The sequence below is a fragment of the Orcinus orca genome, chromosome 2 (genome assembly GCF_937001465.1).
Source record: "Orcinus orca chromosome 2, mOrcOrc1.1, whole genome shotgun sequence".
In the NCBI taxonomy this organism is placed as follows: domain Eukaryota; kingdom Metazoa; phylum Chordata; class Mammalia; order Artiodactyla; family Delphinidae; genus Orcinus; species Orcinus orca.
Window position 1 is genome coordinate 169,599,197 of NC_064560.1, and position 26,428 is coordinate 169,625,624.

General features: G+C 45.6%; 1 protein-coding gene across 4 annotated transcripts in view; it reads right to left on the bottom strand.

Annotated features, from left to right (window-relative positions):
* Positions 1 to 26,428, bottom strand: part of SLC8A3 (solute carrier family 8 member A3) — a 151,139-nt gene that overhangs the window by 10,747 nt on the left and 113,964 nt on the right. Inside the window, exons 1-3 of one of the 4 annotated variants that reach the window (XM_049706213.1) lie at positions 9,072 to 9,178; positions 6,476 to 6,579; positions 1,636 to 1,653 (exon numbers count right to left, since the gene is read on the bottom strand). In XM_049706213.1, coding sequence (XP_049562170.1) covers positions 1,636 to 1,653; positions 6,476 to 6,494 — 37 coding nt within the window. In that variant the 5' untranslated portion in view covers positions 6,495 to 6,579; positions 9,072 to 9,178. Of the gene's footprint in view, positions 1 to 1,635; positions 1,654 to 6,475; positions 6,580 to 9,071; positions 9,179 to 26,428 lie in introns of those variants that run through there. The other 3 variants (XM_049706212.1, XM_033422235.2, XM_004262177.3) reach the window with 3 other exon arrangements.

Sequence of the window (26,428 nt, forward strand, 5' to 3'; positions counted from 1 at the left end):
GCCATGAATGTTCTACAGACATCCTCAGAAGGAAATGGGGCGATGCAGCCAGTGCTCTAACTCCCAGGTCCCTGAGCTTGGTGATGTAGTTCAGATTGAACATATTTTCTCTCCGTCTTTCATCACCAGGCATTGTGAATCATGTTTGCTTGGCCACCTGGGAAAATCCAAACAAGGAGTTGAGATTTCCAGTGAATTTAAAGTCTAACCAAGGGCTCCTAAACTGCAGGTGTACAGATTGAAAGATCTAGGAACTGACACCTTCTTTTCCTGTTTTAGCTTCTACTGGTATCTGTGCCAATGTGTTAAAAGTATAATGAAGCTTAAATTAAATCACAACCTTTGGTATGTGCATATGTGTGTGGCTGGTGGAGGGGTAGAGGCAAGCATTGGAACAAAAAAGCCCAAATGTTTCCTCGGGCGAGAAGATGAGCGAAGTGGAGAACACCCAACGCTCTGACATTGAAACCCTGGGAGAAGAGTGGAATATATGGGGTTGGAGATAGTCATTATCCTATTGATATAAGAGGAAGCAAGAGGCCAGGGAAGCTGGAGTAATTTTTTTCCATAAAGGGAAAATGTAGGGGTTTACCTACATATATCTTTTATTTTGGTTTGAGACTCCAAGGAGGTAAATGTCCTTACTATGTACACTGCCCCTTCCTCAAACTCAGTGTACAGCCAGCCTATGGTGACTGAGTACCAATGAATTCTGTAAGATGGTTTGCCTCTCAAATGACCTTAAAATTTTTATACATTCAAAGAACTAATGAAGTATAAAATGTTATTTTAACATATGTTGAGACATCTTGTATAGCTCACTCTGCCTGCACCAAGAGTTACAGTATTGCCGATATGCTGGAAATGCATTCCTAACTGCTCACAAAGTTGGACATTGTCTATGATTTGATTCCACTGATGCAAGCATACTCTCAAAGTAGATGTGTTTCCTACAACAGGCTCTAGACTCTGCGTGAGAATATCTCCAACATAAATTCCCCCGAATTTCTATATACAATCAGATCATTGCCCACCCCCACCCCGCCATAACATTCTAATTCTTCTTGTTGTTCATGGCACATGTGACTTCAAGGATCAATGACTAAAGAACCAAAGTTCTACAGATTTAGGTCTCTGCTGTGATGAAATGGAAGATCTTCAGGATCAATAAAATACCAGATTCCTTAAAAATTGCTTTTCATGTTCTCACAGCAGCTCCTGATTATTTCTCCCTGGACCCCTTAAGATCAAAGTATTTTCTTTCTCATCCCATCATGATCCTATTAGGAGAGTCAGCTCTGACTCTCATCCTCTCTTGCCCCACAGCATGAGACGACAGAGGAATTAAGGCTCAGGAGAAGTCTATGACCCACCATTTCTTTGGTAAGTTTCAATTCTCTTCCTGGTCTCAGAGAGGACCAGCTATGCCTTTACTCACATCCACTAAAATGGTGCTCAAGGAATTGTCTACCTCCTCACAATTACTTCAGGTAGGGAAATATGTCCAAGTCCTTAGGAGAACTTGTTAGGTGGAGTTGGGCCCCCAGTTCCTAGTAAATAAATCAAAGGACATTGGTCTTAAACTAAATAATGGCACTGGCAAGAAGCAGAAAAAGGGGGGAAGACTCCCCTTACCTGGAGACAACAGGAGCGCTGTTTGCAAATGGGTACCAGACAGGGGAAGAAAGAAAAGGAAAGAGCATTAAGGTCCCATCTTAAAAGTGTCCCCAGGCTTTGTGGTTGCAGTAGCACAAGGAAAGCAGTGAGCTTAGTAGATGAGAACTTTGCAGCCACATGCAAAAGGCAGCAATTGGAGCATGCACAGCAGCAGCAACTGCAGCAAGGGGCGTGAACTACTAGAGAGACTGCTGAGCACCAGGAGCCTGCAGCTTCAAACTTTCCCCACACCTTCCCTGCAGCTCTGAGGGCCAGGGATAGAGGCATGAGGATGGGGGAACCAAGCGGGTGGAGAAGAGACAGAGTTGGTCATTTGTGGTCTTCTATGGGATCAGGTTATCACATCCATTCTGTAAAGGAGTGAGAATCCAGTTATCTTGAAAACTGTATAGGTTGCAACCCTGACCCAGCTCTGAGTACCCCTAAAAGAATGACCTTGTGAAAAGGTAAATCCTGCAAAATGTTTTCCTTGAATAGTGTGTTATTTTAGAGAGATAGCCTGGAGGTTGGAGGCCATGGACTCCTCCCATTTTGTATCACCTGTGCCTACAAAGTCACTGCAAAGTCCTTGTAATTAGTAGATGCTCATTAGAGATTTACTGTTGGTCACCTATTATGGCAAATGTATTTTTCATAGATCCTGTGGAGCTGCATCTCTGGATGGTGTTTTGTTTCAGAAAGGACACGCTAAGTCAGAGGCCAGATATTCTGGACCAGGGAGACTGTCATACTGAAAGCTATTGGTAGATGGAGATGACAAATACAAGGTCCCTGCATGGCCTGGGAACCATGGTTTGGTTAAAGATGTACCCAGCACAGGTCATCCCTAGCCCCTGAGTTTTCACTTATGCTAAACTCTCTTAGATTTCAAGATCCAAAAATTAAAACTTTCTTGTAACATACCACATTTTCACCTTGACGGTGTCTTAGTGCGGCACCTCACTCCCTGGTTCTTGGCAAATAAAAGCCTGGGAACATCCTGTTACATACTCCTTGTGCAGCTGGCGACTGAGGGAGATTGCTGAGGAAGGAGTGGGGCAGGGGGTGGGGGAAAGTGTCTGTAGATTGTTTTTTCTAAAAATCTCTAAGAATGCCACTCAGGTCTGTAATCCCATATTCACAGCCACTGAAAACACATATGGATCCAGAATCTTTATGGTCCATAAGCAGGGAGAACAGCAGTTGACTTTTTCTGGTTTCTCCCATATGGAATTCCAAGGGGTAATGGATCAGTGGATCTCCTTACTACACTGAGATGATAGATAGATAGATAATAGATAGATGATAGATAGATAGATAGATAGCAAGAGAGCTTGTTCATTCTGCTCCTTCTATGAATCTGGACAGAAGAACCCCTCCTGCCCCCCAGGTTCCAGTGGAAACTAGAGATCCAAACACATTAGTGTATCCAGGGAGGCCAAGGGGCAGCTCTTCCAGAAAGATCCCTGCTGCCCTGGTTTTTACTCAGACATCCCTCCCAACACCAGGATCATCTTTAGCACTATGAGAGGGCTTTAAGTCAGCTGACCTGCACCATTTGCTGGTCATGTCTACACGAATCTGAGACTTTCCACTTAGCAGTTACGGATGGGTCAGTGAGATCCAGGTAGACCAACTCTGAGTGACATGATATCTCCAGGGTGTTTTTCCTACTGTTGCTGATGAGAGAAGCTGGAGCTGAACTTTCCCCTGCATTGATCCCCAGGGTCAGGTGAGAGTCATTTATCCCTGCTCAGACATCCCAGAGACAAGAAGGAAACAGCATAGCTCTGAGTATTGGGAAGCATTTGGGCAGCTCGTTAGGGTGAGGCCATGGATGTGGTAAGAGGGGGAGCAAACAGGCCTCATTCCTGGCGGAGAGAGCTTTCCTTTCCCACCTGAGGCTTCCAATGTCCAGACCCAGGCCTCACATCCTTGACCATGCTGCTCAGAGTTGCTCTCAGCTGTCCACTGCTAGACCCCAGGGCTCCCTCTATTGCAAGGCAACTGTGTTTCCTATTCATCCTCCCTTATTCCCTCCCCCAACTTGTCCAGAGCATTTAATCTCACCTCTGAAGTCTGTTTTGTTTGCCAAGAATAGAATCTCCTATTTCAAATATAGTCCTTTACTTCTTTTTGTAATGCAGTTGTCATTTTGACCATGCACACACTATACTATGTTGTACTGAATGCCTAAGACTCTCCCATGTAGCAGTGATAATGAAAAGCAATTTCCGCTGTGTAGTTTCTCACTCTGAGAACAGCAGGACATTCTGGAAATCAGGATGGGGTTTCATTTGACTCTGAATCTAGACAATCAAGTTTTATGACCTTTCAACTTGTGCTCTAATGCCAAAATATGAGGAGATCTGAAGAAACTGAAAATGAACACTATAGACAATAGAAACTGACAGAAGACTGACACCTTTCCTATTGGCACCTTTCATCTTGGCATCTTGGTCACTGGGAAGATCTGGAGTCATATCACACTGATAGCTCGATAAAATCCTTATTTTCTCACCTACTCCCTCCCCCAGGACTGGGCTCCACCAGGACTCTGCTGACATCTCCTTGGACAGAAAATCCAATGCAGTAAAATGGGGTCCTCAAATGAGGAGTAGCCACAGGCATTCATGTTTGGCCAAGTCTCTTGAAGACCGCAAGGTTTATCTTAGGTCACTCTCTGTCCAGCTGTTGAATGGGGTTTATTGGCGAGGCAGAAAAGAAGAGTCTCTTTACTGGTAGAATAAAGTCATGGATGGACTTCCAACCCATTCTTCTTGCCTGGAGAAGACTGCCTTCTTTTTAGCTACCCGGTGCGATCCTTTGTCCTGCTTTCATTTGCACATAAGTAGCTGGGACTGTGGAAATTGATGACACTAGTTTACAATGGCCTTAGGTGTCTGCTACGTCCATCCAATCATGAAGATGTGCATTAAATGCACAAGGGAGATGAGAATGAAGTAGGGCAGGTGTTGAGACAATTTCTGAAAATATTCTGGGTGGCAGGAGCACAATCTGGGAAGCAAGGGAACTGGAGATTTTCTCTTTTCTTCCAGCACTCTTTGGCAGTCAGACTCATGGCAACATCTTCTTAGGTGGCCAACAAGAGGATGAATAATGGAAGGCAGAGAGGGCTTCTGCCTCTCCAACAGCAGGTGTAAAACCAGTGTGGGCACAGAACTGGTCAGGTCTGCAGAGAGAGTCCCCAGAAGACAAGGGGAACTGAACAATCATTCGTGTCTGAGAAGAAGACCTGGGCATGAGCCTTTGGGAGCATAGTTGCCGAATCTCTTAGATTTGTCCTTGAGTGAAAGGCTTCATGCTGCTCTTTGCCACGTGACTATGAAGTAGCTGCAGAATCATCACCTTTTTTGACAAACAAGTAGGTCTCACCATTCTATCCTTCATGAGGTTCCAGCAGCACATCTCTCCTGAAGGGGAGTATGAATGACCGCCTCTTGATATTTCCCAAGAGGACTCTTACCCACATATATTCCTCCAACACTTTCAAAGTCGTAGCTTCTAATCATTTTCTCCAAGGGAAGAAATCTTTCCTTACTACTACCTTGGTTGCAATGTAATCGGTCCCTTAGGCAGGTATCCCAAGATGCAGGGCCTCAAGAAAGGAGGAGAGGAGGCCACGTCTGTGGTGTGGGGTGAGGGTTATCTCAAGACCTGGGTGATACGCTCATTTGCAGATGTCAAGCCAAGGCAGACTTCTGTGAACCGTCCAACACCTGTTTCTCAGAGATCAACAACAAGCAAGCCCTTCTACTGGAGTCCCTTCCATTGGAAAACCTGTAAGACCATACTCTGGGCCTGCCCAATGTCAATCCTTTTCCAGGACCCTCCGGCTAAGGAGATTTCCATACCTGGAGTTAACTACTTTCCTTTTGCAGACTCAATTTTCTGCTTTCGGGACTGCATTATCCTAAAGCAGTCTGAATAAAGTACCCTACCTTAGGCTAGAACAGAGGTAGAGTGGGATGGGGTGGGATGTCAAGGGAAGGATGAACAGCTCAGGATTCCAGATTGCACGACTAGCTCAGAAGGCAGCTTTCTCTCAGAGAGCTCTCAGAAGTGTGGCCTCTGACAATTGGTATACCTTTCCATGTTTTGCTCTACCCAACTGTGAAATAGCCAGATAAAACACTTACCTCCATGAAGGACAAAGGGGCCCATGGGCCACTCTGCAAGTGAATAACCTGCCAAGCACTCAACGGAGGTTGGGAGATGCAGCAGAAGACTCAAAGCATCATGGCAAGACGGGCTCCAGCCCCCATCCCAGACCCTCCCCCATTCAATCCGGGCTAGAGAGTGAGGGGTGGAAGGGGAACAAGGCAGGGAAGGGGCAGAGGCATGCATCGCATTACATTCCTTTCTTTATCTTCTCCTCCCCACCCACCAAGGAGTTTGCACATTTACAGGTGACTCTATGTATATGGTAGGGGGCTGTGAGGATGGGGAGTGCAGGGGACATTGGTAATCAGGTAATTGGAGCACAAGGCAGAAGTAACTCATTAGGGTCATGAGGGGTTGAGGCTGCAGTGTGTCCAAAAGGTGAAAAAGGAGAATGTGGAAATAAGCTATGGCTAAGAAGGCAGAGATGATACCGAAACAGGGTAAGAGCGAGAATACAGGAGGGAAAAGAATAAAACAAGTCCATTGGTCAAAAGGAGGAAGGAGGAAAAGGAAAGAAAAGGGGGGAGAAAAAAACATAGTTTCTTTTTGTTGTTGTTGCTTTTCAACTTGTTTAAATTTTTTCTTTCTTTTTGTTGTTTTATTTTGTTTTGTTTTGTTTTTAAGAATCTCACACCTGATAGTCCACGTTCCATCCATTTCGGTTCACCAAGGACAATGAAGAAATTCTCTTGCCTTTCGTATTCCTCCTCATCTACTATTTTAACCCTTACGGTTTTCCTGTAGGGACAACAAGAGAGAGAGTGTCGACTGGGTCGGTAGATTGGTTGGTCACCCGGAGCCCAGCCTTTAAAATCATTCCCCATCACTCCTGGCACATGCAGCTCAGTGCTGCCATGGTGGCTTTTGACAGGACTTGGTGGATTGAATTGCTCTTGTGTCAAAAATGGTCTTAGCTTTTCTTATCTCCTTGGTCATAGTTGTCCTTACAGGTGAGAGGGAAAGGGAGCCAGGAGGCAAGGAAAAGTTGGCAAAGGAAGGGATCCAGAAGGACAGGAGGGAAATGGGAAGGAAAAAGGGGGCTGAAGGTGGGGAGGAGTCATTTTCGATCCTGCTGACGGTTAGTAGGAAGTGAGTTGGGCAGCACATTCCACTGGGTGTCACATGGTAATTGGCATTTCTTTGGGCAGTAGGTGAACTGCTGGCCCATCGGGGGTGACCCAGGGCTCTTCTACAACAGGAAATATGTCAACAGTATCTATCTAGGGTTTTTTTCCCCTTCCTTGTGTCTATTCCCACTTGTTATGTGGGCCTCAGAAAGAAAATCTTAAAAGGAAAGTATTTATGAGGTAGGGAAACCAGAGAGAGAGAGAGAGAGAGAGAGAGAGAAGGGAAGGAAAGAAGGCAGAATTCTATTATCCTTCTCATTCTTTATCTCACAGGGCTTCAGTGGTGGGAAGTAAAATAAATATGTATTAACCACGATAGGATGTAGTATTCCTTTAATATTTACAGCTGATGCACTCCTGAAAAATGTGGTAAAAATGATGTAACTCATCAATTCTAAATCATCTTTGGGCTTCTATCATATAGCGGTGATGTGTACCAAGGCCGGCTTAAATGCTGATTACCAAGGGTCTGGTGGACATGATAATGGAGGTTTCTGTTCATTTCTGGGTATCTCAACAAAGCACAGTGTCTTTTAATAAAACCAAATCATACGGGGAAGCAAAGTTTTCTTGAAAATCACTTCCTTCCAGAGACTGGCCTGAGGCTGGCTCAGGTCCGTTGTCTTTGGCAAAGTTACCATGTGGGCCTGGGTCTCCCTGTGTGGCTTCTCCTGTTCCTTCAGGGAACCACAGTGGTGTCAACGGGTCCTAAGAGCGAGCCCTAATTGTTATTTTCTGCTTTTTTTTTTTGGTTTTGTTTGTTTTATTTTTGTGGGGGGTTTTCTTTACTTTTTCTCTTTCTCTCTCTCTCTCTCTCTTTTTTTTCTTCTTTTTTTGGCCTGGGATCTAAATGCTCTCTAAAGGGCAAAAAAGTGCTAACAAACATAGCCTAAAAAGTCTCATCAGAGCCTCTGATGTTCCTGTTCCATTCTGAAGACAGGCTCAGCTTTGTGCATTTGTGGTGTGTGTGTGTGTGTGTGTGTGACCTTCTGGGCACTTTTTGGACACCTTTCCACACCTTGCTCATTGGACAAAAGACAAAGCTCACTGATTGTCGAGAAGCATTTTCTGGGAATCTCTCTTGCCCTAGATATGGTTCTCTAGGGCTGTCTAAGGGATATGATCCTGGCCTGTCTTTCCACTGCAGGGACTCTGCTGTGCGATGGGAAGGGGGTGCTTGCTCTGTGACCATGGGCATGGTCTGGAGGAGCACGATCGACAGCTCCCCCTTCCACAGTATGATCCATCCAGAAGAGGATTTTCTGACCGTCTATTGGAGGCTGGGGTGTATGGGGCCATTCAAATCAAAGGCAAAAGCTGCGACTGAGAAGTCCTGTGACTTCTTGGGGAAGCCTCACCTCAGGTCAGAATCCTCTCTCCCACTCTTCTAACTGCCTTGACACCTAGATGCCCTGCAGAGGGAAGACAGAAGACGGCAGGTAGCCCTCTGACCTAGACCTAGAACTCAAACCTGTACTTTCAGCTCAGTCAAGGTCAGGGAGAGAAAAACACACTTGCTAGCAGGGATTCCTAAAGCCTGTCTTGGGGAATGGGATGAACCACAAACAGAACCCCAATACAAATACATTGATTGTCAACATCCAGAGACTATCAGCTTAGCCCTGAGAAGAGCTGCGCCACAGATCTCTGTGCTGAGAGCTGGGCCAGTTTCCCAGGGCTGCCCTTCTGCCTGGGATTGCACTATCTTTTTCTTCCTTGTATCCTAAACCACTCAGGAGGAGCAGAGAGCCTCATATATGATACTCTCAGGGCTGTGGCTGGTGGTTTTTTCTCTCTCGCTTTCTCTCTCTTGCATTTTTTCCCCCATATCCATCTCCCCATCCCACAAAAAACTGCCATGGGGTCTTGAGCATTCCCCTTCCAATACCATGTGACAGGCTGGCAGGTGCTAGGACAGAGCTGGGTGCAGAGAGGATAGAGGGAGAGGGAGGGGGGAAAGAGAGAAACAGAAAAGAAACAAGGGACAGTGAACCAGACAGGCAGAAGAAAGGGGAAGAGAAGGAGACAAATGGATTGGAGAAAGGAGGAAACAGAAGAGGAGAGGAGAGTGTTAACGTTAGTGTGCAGGACAGGGTGCTACACCTTTCTGAAAACTCATATCCACCACGTGGGGGCCCATCATCTCAATGAAGTAATTCTTGTTTTTCTCATGCGCCTCATGATCAATTACCTTGATGTGAATTATTTTGCTGTGGATGGAAAAATAAGTATCATAAACAAGGAGCAGAGTGGGGGGCCAGCTAGCCAGGATAAGAAACGGAAAGAGAAAGAAACAGTGAAAAGATCTAGAAAAGTCAAAGTCTGCCCCAACACCGTAGGGACACGGAGGAGAGTGGCCACCCCAGGTCCCCTTCCAGCCCCACTGGGCTCCTCCTGGGCTTCGTGTGGCTTTATGGCATGATCAGACTGGAGCTCAGGCTTTGAAGTCAATGGATCTAGGTTCTAATCCTGGATATGCTAGGTGATCTTGGACGAATCATTTCCCTGAGACACAAAGGGGTTCAATAATGTGTAAATTACACCATCTCAGGGCAGTCGTGAGAGCTACGAAATAATATACGTAAAAAGGCTCAGGCATTCAGGTTCTCCTAAAGTATTTGCTTCCTTACTCTCTCTTGCTTCTGGGGCAAGGGGGAATTTAAAACAATTTTTTTTTCTTTTGAAATTAGCTGATACCGACTTGAAAGTTTTATTTTATAGAAAGGGCAACGTGGGGGGGGGGGGGCTGCAGTTGGAGCTTGTCCCTTTCTCTGTGGTGGTGGCTATCACAGGGAAGCCAGGAGGGCCATTTGGCTCAAGTCACACCTTCTGGTAATTCACAGCAGGCATCGAACACTACCGACCTGATCTCCAAATGAGCTTCTGCACTCAGAGGAACACACTGGCTGGATCACAGGAACTCTAGGGCTCTCTGAATTATGATTAGTTCATAAATCCTACAATGATCTTGTGACTAGCACCATTATGTTTTTTCTTTGTGTTAAAAGGAGTTGTTTTGTTAATTTAAACATTGAAAATTATAAACCAAGCCAGGAACCCTGTTTTGCATTTCTTTACTTTAGAAAAATGTATTACTAGGAGCTTTAAAAACAGAGGTGGACCTGAGCTTCTCCCAGCCTTTGCTAGATGAGGGGGACATTTCCGGATCAGACCCCAGACAAGATGGTTAAAGGTCTCTCCCAGAGGGTGTGAGACAGTGCCGGACGGGGGTGGGCATGGAGCTGAGGCTCCCCTCAGCGGTGGGAAAGAAGGGGCCACGCAGAAGCCCTGCTCAGCTGCCCACGGGCACGCACCCTTTCGCACACGGATGCCCCGAGCGAGGCCTGCCCTTTGTTGAGAAGACCAAGGCCTTCCGCTCCAGCCTTTATTCTTTTGTATAAAGTAGGAATATTGCTACATTCTGACTTGGAACAAACTCTCAGCTCTCCCGTGTTTCCCAAGTCACCATTAGAGCTTTGCATGTCGACAGAGATTCTGTCGGCCACACTGTCGATCCTGTAGAACAAGATGTGGGTCCGTCGCTCCTGAAGTGAATGTAAGAGCAGTTACTAACCCACCCAGCTCCCGCCACCCCAGTGCTTCAGAAACAGACTCCAAACCCTCCTCACTTGCTACACCCACCCCCAGTCACAGGAAAACCTGGCTGGTCACCAGAGATCGTGTGAGTGTCCCGCCTCTGGAAGGCCACAATACTTTGGCCTTCCCTCCTCCAGGGCCAGGGCATTGGGATGGGAGACTGCGACCTGGGATCAAACCCAGCCCCCTCCTGGGCCTCAGGCAGCATGCTAAAGCTCGCCAAGTCTCATTTGTAAAGTGGAATACTAATACCTCTTCATAGTGTTCTTAATTGAGAAAATGCATGCAAAGCACTTGGCAAGGTGTACGTTTCCTCGTAAATATTTAATAAATAGCAACTATCATTACTAAGAGTAATATGACCGCAGTCTGGTGGTTTGAGAGTAACAGGTAAGGAAATCTTTTCATCTCCAGTCACTGAGTCAGAGAATAAAAGGAAATCAAGCAATAGAACTGGTGACCCAAGAGGTGGTACAGGCTGGAAATAGATGTCAGGTCAAGAAAGAATTGGATAAACCAGGATGGGAGATCCCAAATGGGTTCTTAGAGGGGCTTGGCATGTTAAAGGTGGTAGCATGGAGACAGACGCTTATATTCTCCCCAAATCTGGTTTTGTGCCCCTGTCAGTGACAAGCTCTGGGTTGGACACACCCCACGTCAGACACAGCACGGCTTGTGCTTGTTTGATTTTTAGTGAACAGATAAACAGAAGGAGAGAAGCCACTGACAACTTGGTTGAAGACAGGGAAATGAGGCCAGGCATTAAGCAGTGGCAAGAGAAACTTAGGTGAGCTAGGTGGAACCCCCAGCTGGAGGGCATCATGCGTGGGGGAGGCGCGGTGTGAGCCTCCCTCCCTGAGGTGGCTCGTGCGGAAGGCACCACATCTGTTTGGGCTTAGGGTGTTACCTTGCCCGGAGAAACCCGAGAAAGTTCGCGGTTCTGCTCAAGCCACACGTGAGGCCACAAGAACATTTAAATTTATTAAGAGTCACCAGCCAGTTCTTGCGTTCTCTTTCCAAACTTGTTCTCCCCCATTTCAGTCGATGACACCATCATCTATCCAAACCCAGAATCACCCAAATCCTTCCTCTCCCTCATCCCTCCCCATCACCAGCCTGACGCCCATCTCTGACCCTAAAACATTTAATGCGCCCATTCTGCTATCAAGACCTAGATCAAAGCACCATTACCTCTCCCTTGGACTTTACAACAGCCTCCTAAGAGGTTTTCCTGCTCCTGACTCTGCCCTCTTCCTTAAATCCCTTCCCTAAATGACAACCAGGGTTATCTATTGAAAATAAAATCCAGGTCCTATCACTCCTCATTAATTGGAATAAATACAAAGTCTTTACCACTGCTTATTGGATCTTGTATAACCCAACTTAATTCATCACGTGGTCCATGCTTATCCTCGTCCTTTTGGTTGTCTCATAAACATTCCTTCCTCGGTGTGGCCTTCCACGGCCACGTTATCTCTTTGGGTCTCCCTCCCCACCATGCCCACATCTCCAACCTGGGTCACCTTCTATCATGTTCCATCATGTTATTTCCTCAGCTCATTCCCTTCACTGCACCGATCACAGCCCAAAGTCAGCTGGGTAGGTTATTAACTTACTTGTTTACAGCCTATCTGTCCACATTACAGTGTAAGCTCCCTGAGGACAGGAGCATGTCTTTCTTACTTGCCACTATAGTCCTAGTGCCTGGTGTAGAGGAGGCCCTCAATCATATCTTCCCAAGTGACTTGCTAGTGGCGAATTTCTAACGCCTTAGAAATTCACAAAATTTCTAATTTCATGAAATGAATCTGAAATTCATGAAATTAATCATGAAGCAGGAGCTTCATGAAATAACTCCACTCTGCCTTTTCACAGTAAAAATGTAACTCATTAGGAACAAAAAATATACTGAAGGCTACTTCGATGGAATGACTAAGCATTCTCAGTGGCACAAAGAGGCCAGAAGCCCAAATGTCATTGAACTACACCCTCAGCGTACTTAACCTACTCTATTTGTCCAGTCTTCAGGAGCTCTCTCCAACAGCAAGCCGGGATCTAACTCATGGGTTTAGGCTAGGGCTTTTGAGCCCCATATCTCTCCTATTCCCAATTCCTCCTTCTGCCCAGTGGCAGTTACTAAATGGTCATAGGGTCAGATCTTCCCAAGCAGCTGCTCCTAAGAGCCAGTAATGCTTTCAGAGGCTCTAGGCCTGCACCTGCCTCTCCTCCGAGCCTTCTGTGGAAGGAGGTTCCAAAGCATGCAGCGTTCCCAGCTAAGACCTAACTGTGCTGCCTGGAAAAGATGCCCTCAGGGGCTCGCCCACCAGCAACCTGGAAGGGATTAGGAAACACGTTTCTGGGCTTCCTGGCTGGCCTCTCAGAACATTCCTTTCTACAAGGACACCCAATTCCAAATCAGGACTTGTGAATTTCACTTTACACAAGGAAGGAATCTAATGTAATATATGCATTTACGTTGCCTTCAGCACCATGAGAACCTTCTTATTTCATCCTTACTTCAGCCACGTAAACTAGGTATTATTCCTTCCACTTTAAATAGGAGAAAACAGAAACTAACACACCATTGTAAAGCAATTATACCACAATAAAGATGTTTAAAATAAATAAATAAATAAAGATGAGAAAACAGATGCTCAGAGAGGTTAAGTAACTTTCCCAGAGTCACACAGCTAGTAAACAGCAGAGTTGGGATTTTGGCATATGTCCCCTATTATTCCTATAGCTTATTTTGTACAAGCGGGTGGCTAAACTCTGGCTGCCATTCCCAAGCTGTGGCCACAGTAAGAACCCTAGAATTCTCCCATTTAAACTCAGGCAGCATAGGCAGGTAATAAAGGGATCTGCCTCTGCTTTGCGACGTGAGTAGCTGGCTTCTTAACCCTTTGGCCCTTCCTTGCTGGAAATAATCTCTAAAGAATCTCTGACTTGGTGACCTCTTCCCTCCTGATTTCCACTAAATTACTCTTCACCTCATCAACAAAGGTTCCTTTTCATCATTTCTAAATTTATCCCGAGTGTTCCAGGCCACCTAATGCTCACAAAGCTTCCTTGACCTGGGGCTGCAGGACGGAGCTGGCAGCAGAACTGTCAGCCTTTCTGTGGGAGCTTCCAGAAGGCTCACATCCGTGTTGGGTTCTTCTTTTAGTCCTTTTTATCTCCCTAGTTGGTGCCAGCAGCCCCCATCTCTTTCTCTGTCAAGTTTCTGGCTTTGAACCAGGGCTGAAAAAGCCCTTCCACCTCCAATGGCAGCCTGACAACCCAACACTGACACTCCCCCGACCCCGACCAAGGTCTGGGGGAAAAGCTCCACGTCTCACGAGAAGGCTTAGGGTGCTTGCGCTGATTTTTCTCTTGAACATAGGTGTGGCATAGGGTCCCCGAAAACAGCGCTTCACAAACTTTGGTGTGCCTATGTTTTCCCTGGGAATCTTGTTAAAATGCAAATTCTGATTAGGTAGGTCTGGTGTGGGGCCTGAGAGTCTGCATTTCTAACAAGTAACTTGGGTATTCCTATGCTGCTGGTCAAGGGCCCAATACTTTTGGGGAAATTCTCTCTGACTCTACTAAAAACTTAGGGAAAAGGAGGCAGCTACTCAAAAACGACTGCCAGTCAGGGAGAGGGGGGCTGGAATCAAAATGTAGCATTTCAGCCAAAGACTGGAGTTAGGTCCACTCTGACACTACATTTTGAGAGGGAAATTGGAGAGCACCCAGAACAGGGAGACTAAGATGATGAAGAGTCTAGAAACCATGTTTCAAATTAATTGACTAATATTTATATCTTTTTTTTTTTTTTTTTTGTGGTACGCGGGCCTCTCACCGTTGTGGCCTCTCCCGTTGCGGAGCACAGGCTCCGGACGCGCAGGCTCAGCGGCCATGGCTCACGGGCCCAGCCGCTCCGCGGCATGTGGGATCTTCCCGGACCGGGGCACGAACCCGTGTCCCCCGCATCGGCAGGTGGACGCTCAACCATTGTGCCACCAGGGAAGCCCTATCTGACTGATATAGTGCTTCCTTTATGCCAGGCACTGTTCTATTCTGGCACTTTAGTTATATTAAACAATTCAATCTTCACAACAAACCCATAAGGTAGGTACAGATCAGGCAAGGTGCATACATCACCTCATTTAGTTAGTCTTCTCCGTAACCCATGTAGGTAGGTACTGTTTTTATCCCCATTTTATAGATGAGGAACCAGAGGCTCAGAAAAGTTGAGACTAGCCCAAGGTCACAGGTAAATGAGCGGCAGAGCTGGAATTTGAACTCAGACAGTGTGGCTCTAAAGACTGAGCTTCTAACTGGGATGTGATATGTGAATCCGGAGGAGAGATGTCTCCTGAGGGAGACGGCGCCCACTCCAAATGGTTCTGGGGCTGTCACAAGTGGTTCGTCCAAAGGAAGGGGAGGCAGAATTCAACTCTACCACATACCATTACATCAAAGAGATGAACTGATTTAAAAGGGAGTTATCTCCCCTTTCCTGGTGGCTAGGGTGATGACCATGCATGAAAAAGGCTGTGGAAAGGATTCTGCGTGCTACAGGAGATCAAGGAGATGACCTGTAAAGAAAGGTCGACACCCAGTGGTATGCTGGTAAACGTGCTCATTGGAAAAAAAAAAAAAGGAGCCCTGATTTGGGGTGATGCCTTCCATGGTGTAAATACTGCCACTATAGTCAATTTTAAGGTACTAATAGTTTGAACAACCAGCTTGCAAAAATCTTCAACACTTAACAATCAGGTCTCATGAACTGGTAGGAGCCAGTTCCAGCTGACCACTGACAGTGTCAGCTTCTGCCAACATGTTCGAGAGAGGTGTTGAGAAAAGGTAGTTCTGATCAATTTACAAATTATTTTACCACATGCTAGTGTTTGCTCAAAATGGGTAGCTATCTGAATGAGCTTATTCAAACAGGCCTTTGGGGGAAAGAAAAAGGCTCAAAGATTTGGCTTTTAAAAGGAATGTGGGTGGGTGACGAGGCTGTGGTAGATTGAATTTCTAAAATGTCCCCTCTTAGGTGGAGCCACTGCCAGTGGCTGTGGACTGCGCCCTCGGCTCCACTTGCATGATGGTCCTTGTTGTGGTTTGGTTTTATTTTGAGGAAAATATCCTGGGGTAAATTTTAGTCGACTGCAGCTAATTTATTTTAGAGGAATTTTGTTGAAAAGAAAAGGATCATTCTGAACTTTGCAATGACCCCTTATACATTTTCTGAAATCGAAAATGATCAGCCATGTGAAAAGATTTCTCAAGGAGGATGTCTGCATTTTATGAAAAGCCAGAAGTTATTACAGGAAAGCAGTTGTTGAATCTTTCAAATATACTTGATCATGCACAAACTAAGTATTTTTTCTCTTAAACCGGAAATAAATCTATATCTGGGGCTTCCCTGGTGGCGCAGTGGTTGAGAGTCCGCCTGCCGACGCAGGGGACATGGATTCGTGCCCCGGTCCGGGAAGATCCCACATGCCGCGGAGCGGCTGGGCCCTTGAGCCATGGCTGTTGAGCCTGCGCGTCCGGAGCCTGTGCTCCGCAACGGGAGAGGCCACAACAGTGAGAGGCCCGCATACCGAAAAAAAAAAAAAAATCTATATCTGTTAGAAACAATGTAGCCAAAAGATGTGAATCTGAAAAATTTTGTTGCCGATACTTTATAGCAAGTATAGGAACCAGAGTGATTTGAGTTTGTAAAAGTGCAAAATAGTATGAACAAAATTTGCACTATACCAGATTTGAACATCTAGTGAGATTCACATTCATACTAAGTTTTTAGCATTGTGTTCTTCTGCATTCATTTTTTACTTTTATTATAGGTTCAAAACCAATAAAAAAAAAGTCCCATCTTACACAACATTGTAAATCAACTATACTTCAATGAAAAAATAAATAAAATAAAATGTCCCATCAAAGATGTTCTGCCCTAATCCCTGGAGCCTGTGAATATGCTACCACCTCCATAATGTTATGTGATATGTTATGTTATACGATACAGTTGACCTTAAAATAGGGAGATTATCCAGGTGGGCCTGACCTAATCACAGGGGTCCTTAAAAGCAGAGAGCTTTTTTTCTGGCTGAAGAAGAGGAAGCCAGAGGGATTCATGCATGAATCCCTTTGAAGCATGAGAAGGACTCAATGTGCTGTTTCTGGTTTCAAGATGGAGGGCATCACATGAGGAGGAATGCAGGCAGCCTCAAGGAGCAGAGTGGTCCCTGGATGACAGACAGCAAGGATGGGGGCCCTTAGACCCAAAGCCAAAAGAAATTGGATTCTGCCAACGCCCTGAATGAGCTTGGAAGCAGACACTTCCCCAGTTTCCAGATAAGAGCCCAGCCACCCAAACTTTGATTTCAGCCTCGCGAGACCCTGAGCAGAGAACTCAGCCATGGCCATGCCTGGACTTCTGAGCTATAGAACTGTGAGATAGGTATTGTGTTACATCTCTAAGTTTATGACACATTGTTTCACAGCAATAGGCAACTAATATGAAAGGTTTTTAAAATTTTATAAAGTCAGGAACTGAGCCAGATAATCTCTTAGAACTGTCTTGCAGTGTCTATTTTGTAATCAGACTATGTCGTCCTGATGGCGGGGCCACTGTTAGGCTCTAAGGCGCCTTTGTGAAAAACTGAGAAAAGATACAGCCCTGGAGATACACAGCTTGGTGAGGAGAGAGCGCCTTCCTCCGGCTTGCAGAGCAGCATGTCAGGGCACTGGGCTTGGTGTGGAGAGTGCTGGCTAGATTTTCAGCCTCCACTTAAGGGTCTTTATGCAGTGCACAACCTGCACCACTGTACATGGCAGTCCTGCTTGGCAGACTTTTGCCTGATTCATTAAGCCACACACGTGCCTGAACCAACAAGAATGTGGGACAGGTGGAGGCAGAGACATGGATTTCATTGAAGAACTTTCTGCAACCTGGGGGAGTGGCCAGGGAGGTACAGAGTGGGAGGGAAGGATATCTGGGTCTGTAAGGAGGAGCGTGCACAAATGACCTTTGCTGCTTTGGCATCTATTCTGGACCTTTCTGATGAGCCCGCTGCTGCTTGCAACTTCTCCATACCTATGACTAGCTGTGCCGATCAGGGAAAACCCACAAGGATGTGGCTTCCCCTAGGCAAAATGCAGGAACATTCTGTCTCCACTGACAATTAAGACCCGACAGCTGGGCAAGTCGAGGGGTGCGCACCCACATATCTGAGGACTTGACGTGCATTCTGTCCATTTGGGAATGTCTGGGCTCATCATTGGGCACTGTAACTCATGACCGATTCCTTTGCTCTCCTAATCGCCACTTTTCCCACACCCGAAGAGCGAGCCTCTTACCCGTGGCTAAAGGGTAAAGGACATCTGAAATGACTGTATGATTATGAACCTAAGGCTTCAGGGTATGGTCAGAGGCAAAATGGTGCCAAAAATCCCAAAGGGACCACTCATTCTGTTTCCCAAAGTTCAGGGCAAAATGAGGAAAAATTTTAATTTCTTAGGTCTTCTGAATAGGCACCCTTTCTTTTGAAGGCTGTCATGCCTCACAGAGCAGCTCTACAGGGTAGAAAAGATTTGAAATCACAAATTTTTATCTCTCTACCTTTTCATAGAGGATAAAGACTGGACCCTTCATTCCAGGAATTAGATGCTCTCTGTAATGTCCATCCATACATCCACCCACCCACCCACTCATTATTGATCAAAAGCCTGTTCCCACTCTCATGGAGCTTATAGTCTAGTGGTATGGACATTTACAGAAAGTACCCTTTTGCCCCTGACCTTTGCTCTTATGGCATTTCCGTGGCATAGGAGGCAATATTAAGAAATGTAGTGTCTCAGTGGAGGGCATCAGCTTACATTCCTCAGGCAGCTCAAGTCCGTCTTGCTTTGAGTATACCGCAAACCTCAGGGAGGCTCCTAAGCTTGACTATTTCTCACGGCCACCATGCAAAGATAAAAGTCTCTTGTGTGCACTTGCTCACACACATGGGAAAGAGTGTGTTCCTCCATCGCCTAACTACAATGTCTCTGCTAGGAGAAGAGTGCTCTTCAAATCACAATAAAGATTTCTCCCCCTCTTTGCTGCCCTGTGGTGGGGAGTGCTTCATATTCCTGATTGTGTGTGTGTGCATATGAGTGGGGCTATGACGGGGAGGGGTGAGGGTAAGGAACGTTCCACTGTACACTAGAGGGAGAATCTGGCCTTCTTGAAAGTAATCTCTGTAGGGGCCTTGCTTAGTTATCCTCAAAGGGGAATTAAATTTCCAATCCCCGTGGCAGTGGACATGTGTGGGTCTCAGTTCCATACGTGACTCAGTTACCTACAGGCCTATTTGGGTTCCAAGTGTGCCCTGCCTCACCCCAAGAGAGTGGGGTGGAGAGAGAGGATGATTCACAGCTCCAATTCTCTTCCTCTTCTAAGTCAACAGGGGGAGTAACAAAAAAAGAAACCCACCGATGATCTGGGAATAAACCACTTCTGCGTCTTGAAATTGATAAATTTCAAGGTAGTGAGAATAATCTAGAAAATAAATTTCAAGGTAGTGAGAATAATCTAGAAAATCATTTTTTTAACAGTGTGTCTGCTCCAGGTCCGAAGAGAACAAGTGACTGGTTATCCGATTCGTGGCTTTGGAGATACTGGGTCTCACTGTCTTGTTTTCTCTCTCTGCTGGGGATCTCATTTTTTCAGAATGATTTTGATCCAAGCAGAAAGGAGAGAAGTTTGTACCGTAAAGATGTGAAAATTCAGGTCCAAGAAAAAGCTTCTAAAAATTAGAAAGAGCGAAGAGCTGGCTCCTCAGGACCTGAGTCAAACCCAGTCAAAGTTCCGCCTTCCACCTCACATCCCTGTGCACTCGAGCGCTTATAAAGCCCATCCTTCCGGTGGATAATTTCTAGAGATCCCAGTGAATAGCAAGTCCAGGAAAGATGACTGTCCCAGGTCTGGGTAGAGAAACTCCTCCAATTAGTGACTTAACTACATGGAAGATGAGCTGATTCTACAAGTGTTTTGTTGACTGAATCAATCCAGTACCAAGCTAAGGCAGAGCTGCAGCATTCCATCCTTTCACGTAGAGAGCCACAGGAATGCTGGCCCTGGGGCTGTGCGATGCAGTGGCCCTGGATGAGAGGAGAGCATCCAGGTTACCTGTCAACCATTGTCACCATTTTTGGTGCATTGCGTTGTGCGTCCCAAAAGGGTTGTCAGAAATTTCTGCCTATAAGACTGTTTTAAAAAAAAGACTAGTTGACTTTATTTTATTTTATTTTGGCCGTGCAGCATGCAGGATCTCAGTTCCCCTATGAGGGATCGAACCCGTGCCCCCTGCAGTGGAAGTGCAGAGTCCTAACCACTGGACAACCTGGGAATTCCCTGCCTGTGAGATGTCTAAATGACCTGTTTTCCAGTTCAGGGTTCTTCCCTTCTTCTACCTGCCAAAAAGCAAATTCTTGTTTTGCACCATCTAGAAAGAAGGTGGGGCCCAGGCTCTCAAAGGGTTGGAGTTGGCAGGGCTGAGTCCTGGCCCCAGCTCAGGGCAGCAGTGCTGAGCACTGTACCCTCCACTCCAACGTGAGGACCTAGCCTATTGCTAACTGGTGATCTTGGCAGGAACATAGTAGGCAAACTTCTCGAGGAATAGAGTCTAAAATCTGCAGGTGAGCTTTTCCCAAGGGTGAGGGGAATGGAAATCCTATTTGCTTTGTGTTAAAGGTCTGAAGTGCTGCTAATGGTCAATACAAGAGGCTGATACAGAATCGTGTAACAGATCCAGGGCTAGAACTGGGATGAGGCAAGCAAGGGAGAGGTGCAAAAGTTAAGGGTCCACCAGGCAACTCAGTAATCAAGATAAGTAATATTTTATTGCAACATTTTAAAAAAGTAAGAATTAATGTAAAAAATCCATAATGAACAAAATACCAAAATTATAAATAAAGACAGGACCCACCCTGTACTTGCATGAATCACCTCACCCTAATCCTAATTCATTCCAGGGGTCATTTGGTGCCTTGTGGGATAACGGAGAGGGTGTTAGGCTTGGAAGCAAACGACGGGAGTTTGAATTCTGCTGCTGCTTCTTATTTGCTGTCTTCTCCTAAGGCATTCACCCTCTCTGCGCCTATACAGGAGGCCTTATTTCTCTCTTGGGATTTTTGTGGATAATGACATGAGCAAAAAAGCACAACCCTTGCTTTTGGAAACTACAGGTCTCACTCAAATGTGTGTGCATGTGTGTGTGTGTGTGTGTGTGTGTGTGTGTGTGTGTAATGTGTAGGGCTCCTACTTCACCCTCTGGAACTACCCACTTAGGCCTCTCGGGAAGCCACCCAACTTCCTCAGCCTTTCAGAGTCCATCCTTCATCACTGCTCCCCCATCACCTGTGTCTATGCACCAGAGGAAGCCCCTGTCCTCTTGAGACAGGCCTGATCTCTGCTTTGAACTCCCTAATCTTAGGCAAAAGGGAGGAGACTGGGAGGGCAGAATGTCTTCTCTGAAGACACTGCTTTTGAACCGTCCTCTGGACAGTGGCAGCCAGTTCTCTGTGGTCCTAGCTTCTGCCCCCTGCCCTTGTCAGGCATGGTCCAGCTCTCCCTGCTGCCACACACACCGCTCAAACCACTGTCACCATTGGCCAGGACCCTTGCAATAGCCACCTAACCCAAACTGGCTCCCTGCTTCCATTCCTCTTGCCAAATTAGAGTCCATTCTCTGCTCAACAGCAACGGGGCTTTTAAAAAATTTTTAAAGAAAATCATAACATGCCACTCCTCTGTACTTAAACCCTTAGTGGGTTCCCAGTGCACTTAGAATAAAATTAAACCTGCATAATCGAGCCCTGAGTTCTAAAACCTCCGCATACTCAGAATCATCAAGAGGGCTTGACGAAACACAGAATGCTGGGCCCCATCCCCATTGTTTCCGATTCAAGAGGTCTCGCGGTAGTGCCCGAGAATTTGCATTTCGAACAAGTTTCCGGCGACACTGACGCTGCAGGCTCCAGAACCACCCTGAGGACCTTAAGGGGTCTGCAGAGCTCAGCCTGGCTTGCCCCCAGCTTACCTCCTACCACTCTTCATCCACTCTGCCCAAGCTGTGCTCACCTCCTTTCCATTTTCTCAAATGCATCAACCTCATTCCTGCTTCAGTGCCTTTGCACTGTTTCCTCCGGCTAGGACTTTCCTCCTCCTTCACCAGGGCCTTTTTAATTTTTTTTATTATTTTTTTTAGCTTGAATTTAAAAAAAAGTTTTATTGGAGTATAGTTGATTTACAATGTTGTGTTAGTTTCTGCTGTACAGCAAAGTGAATCAGTTATACATATATCCACTCTTTATTAGATTCTTTTCCATTTAGGTCATTTCAGAGTATTGAGTAGAGTTCACTGGGCTATATAGTAGGTACTTATTAGTTATCTATTTTATTTTTAACATCTTTATTGGAGTATAATTGCTTTACAATGGTGTGTTAGTTTCTGCTTTATAACAAAGTAAATCAGCTATACATATACATATATCCCCATATCCCCTCCCTCTGGCATCTCCCTCCCACCCTCCCTATCCCACCCCTCTAGGTGGACACAAAGCACCGAGCTGATCTCCCTGTGCTACGCGGCTGCTTCCCACTAGCTCTCTATTTTACATTTGGAGGTGTATATATGTCAATGTCCAGGGCCTTTTTAAATGTCTCAGTTTACCTGTTACTTCTTTGTTCACCCAATCAGATCGGCTCTGCAACTACTCTCCATCCAATCACCCTGTTTCGTTTTTATCTTCTTTACATATTTGTTTTATCTGTGTACAGTCCGTTTTCCCCAGCAGAGCATAAGCTCCATGAGAGCAGAAACCATGACTGTCTCATTTACCAGTGCCTGAACAGTCTCTGGCACATAGGAGGTACCCCCCATATATATTTGTTCAAGGAATGAATGAATGATTAATGAAAACTACTGAGTGGCGGAGCGAGGATTTGAGCTGGGGACTGACTGCAGAGCCTGCACTTAACTCTTAACAAGTGATTATACTGGAAGCAATGCCGGGGCAGACCGGTGCTGGCCTCCCTGACTCCATTCCTGCCCATATTACTCCCTTCAGAGCATTGTTATTGGGCTACACTTATGAAAAGATCACTTTAATCGCTCCCCTTTCCCTTCCCAAACCAATCTAAACTCCTTTGGCCTTCAAAACATGCATGAATGGAGTCCCCTTTGGCTGGAACCTGACTCTGCTGTCACTTCAGTAATTCAGTCATGACTTTAGTGAAGTGTTAATATGCTCCATTGTTCCTTCCTGTGACCCATGCCAGGAAAACAATTTTCTGTTCCATCATTTAGTGGTTAAGAGCATGAGCCCTAGGGTCAGAGATACCTGGACTCAGTCCTTAAGAGTTTTAGGACTTTTCTCCCAAGGCAATAGAAATAAAAGCAAAAATAAACAAATGGGACCTAATCAAATTTATAAGCTTTTGCACAGCAAAGGAAACTATAAACAAAATGAAAAGACGACCTATGGACTGAGAGAAAATATTTTCAAATGATGGGACCGACAAGGGCTTAATTTCCAAAATATACTAACAGCTCATACAACTCAATAACCAAAAAACAAACAACCCAATCAAAAAATGGGCAGAAGACTTAAATAGACATTTCTCCAAAGAAGACATACAGATGGCCAATGCGCACATGAAAAGACGCTCAACATCGCTAATTATCAGAGAAATGCAAATCAAAACAACAATGAGGTACCATTTCACACTGGTAAGAATGGCCATCATTAAAAAAGTCTACAAACAATAAATGCCGAAGAGGGTGTGGAGAAAAGGGAACCATCCTACACTGTTGGTGAGAATGTAAATTGGTGCAGCCACTATGCAAAGCAATACGGAGATTTCTCAAAAAACTAAAAATAGAGTTGTCATATGATCCACCAATCCCATCCCTGGGCATATATCCAGACAAAACTATAATTCAAAAAGATACATGCAGGGACTTCCCCGGTGGTCCAGTGGGTAAGACTCCTCGCCCCCAATGCAGGGGGCCGGCGTTTGATCCCTGGTGGAGGGACTAGATCCTGCATGCATGCCGCAACTAAGAAGTCCGCATGCGGCAACTAAGACCTGGCGCAACCTAAATAAATAAATAAATATTCAAAGATACATGCAGGCGAATGTTCATAGCAGCACTATTTACAAGAGCCAAGACACAGAAGCAATCCAAATGTCCATCGACAGACGAATCGATAAAGAAGATGTGGTGCATATATACAATGGAATATTACTCAGCATTAAAAAGAAAAAAATAATGCCATTTGCAGCAACATGGATGGACCTAGAGATTATCATACTAAGTGAAGTCAGTCAGAAAGAGAAAGATATATACCATATGATATCACATATATAGAATCTAAAATATGACACAAATGAACTTATTTATGAAACAGAAACAGACTCATAGACATAGAAAACAAAGGTGGTAAGGGAGGGATAAATTAGGAGTTTGGGATGAGTGGATACAAACTATTATATACAAAATAGATAAACAACAAGGTCCTACTGTATATAGCAAAGGCAACTATATTCAATATCCTGTAATAAATCATAATGGAAAAAATATGAAAAAGAACATATATACACATGTATATATGTCTGTACATATGTCTATGTCTCTGTCTCTATGTATCTGAATCACTTTGCTGTACACCAGAAACTAACACAACATTGTAAATAGACTATACTTTAATAAAAATTAAAAAATATATAATTAAAATAAATAAGATAAAGCAAAGTTAACATATGGGAGAAAAAGAGATTTAGGACTTTTGGCAAATGGCTTAATCTCTGTGAGCTTTGGTTTCCTTATCTGAAGACGGGTGCAGTAATAAAATCTACCTCATAGGGGTTCTGAGAGGAGTAAATGGGGCGATGCAAGTAAAACTCATAGTATAGTCATTGGCATGTGATAAGCAGCCAGAAATTTCGCTTAATTTGATGATGGTCTATTGTTATGACTCGAGCAACCAGTGAAGGGATTATTCCTTCCCTAGTTTCCAGGATAGGGTCAGAAGAGGGTGAGATGACTGGGAGTTTGACAAGTGTTGGTTTCGCTCCAGGCGGAGCATTTTCTGAACCCCATGGTCTGGCCTGAGGAAGAATTACAAAGGGGTGTGTATGCCTGGAGAGGGCTTGTGTTTCCTCAACATCATTCCTCACTTTCCTATCACCGCATATGGACCTTAGCCTGTCTTAGGAAGTCTGTTTGGAAACGAGGATCATCTTTCCTCTGCACTTGCCGCCCCAATTTTAGCCGCATGCCTGTCAGAATGTAACCTTCCCTATTATCCAACCCTGCTCTTGGTTCTCTCCTGGGACAGGAGAGTGATTGGGAGAGTGATTGCAGAGGTGGTTCATTTGCATATTTTAATCCCATTGGTTAGAGAAGGGCCTTGAGGGGTCCTGTTTGATGTCCACGGGGGAATGTTAGGAAGAAGCAATGATACCAGTTTGTCCTACTGAAGGTTTCTTGACCTTGGAGGAGGAGAAGTTCTCCATGGGAGGTCAAGTAGCTGGAGGCAGCATTTGAATTCACTTCCTTCCAGCCCAATCCTAGCTGCTCCTGTTGACAGATAAGCCCCCCCAAGTCTCCACTCATCCACACCTTTTTCTGTTCCCAGAGACGCAAGAATCTGATTTCATGGTTTCAATTAGTGCCAATTCCTCGAGCTCCTTTCCCGGCCTGGCCCCACTTCCGTGACTTCTCCTGAGCTGTGCTCCCTTTCTCTGTTGGCCTAACTGGGTGAGGTGGGGGAAGAGAGTCTGTTACCCTTTCCTGACACATCTATCTGCCCTTCCTCCAACTGCCACCTCTCCCCCCTGTTCGGGACCAGAAGGTTTGCAGGCAATACTCATTTCCAGCATGACATATGCATCCTCCTGTCCTAGTGGTGGAAATAAAATGAGCTTGGGAGAACCTGGGTTCACAGAGGGAGAGGAGCAGTGGGCAGGAGTCAGCCCTGCACGGCCCTGGAGCCCTCAGTTAAAAGCATGTTTGTTTGGGCTTCTTTGGCGGCGCAGTGGTTGAGAGTCCGCCTGCCGATGCAGGGGACGTGGGTTCGTGCCCCGGTCCGGGAAGATCCCACATGCCATGGAGCCGCTAGGCCCGTGAGCCATGGCCGCTGAGCCTGCGCATCCGGAGCCTGAGCTCCACAACGGGAGAAGCCACAACAGTGAGAGGCCCGCGTACCGCAAAAAACAAACAAACAAAAAAACATGTTTGTTTGTACTGCACATCTGTGGGCTGCTGACTTTCTGATGACATTCAGGGTGCGCAAGTCAGGCGGAGTCGTTCACCTGAAACGGAAGGCGGTGACACTCCGGGGTGATAGAAGAAAACCTAACGACAATGACAGTAATGTAATACATTTGAAATTCTACAGCTGCCCGGAGGGCCTTTAATCAAGGTTTCAAAGCACATTTCCCAGATCTTGCCCATTCATCTGTACCACATTCCTGGGAAAGAGCTGGCAGGTAGGTAGCAGAGCGCTATAAATAAAGTACTGTATCATTACCTTTGATGCGAGCACTACATATTTAGACAGCATTACTCTGAAGAGCTAAAGGGCTCCGCACACATTATATTATCTAATTCTAACTCATTCATACAGCATCCCCCATATTTGCTGCCTTGCAGGTAGTTTGGAAAAGCTTTGGATCCACAGAAACTTACAACTCTCTAAAGCCTCCTCCCTCCTCTCCCGTTCCTGCTTAATTCAAGGCACTTCCCAATGCTGCCCCTGGCAGCCCTAAGGAGCCAATAGCACAGCCTGACTCACCTTGTTTACAGTAACACACACTTGGTTTC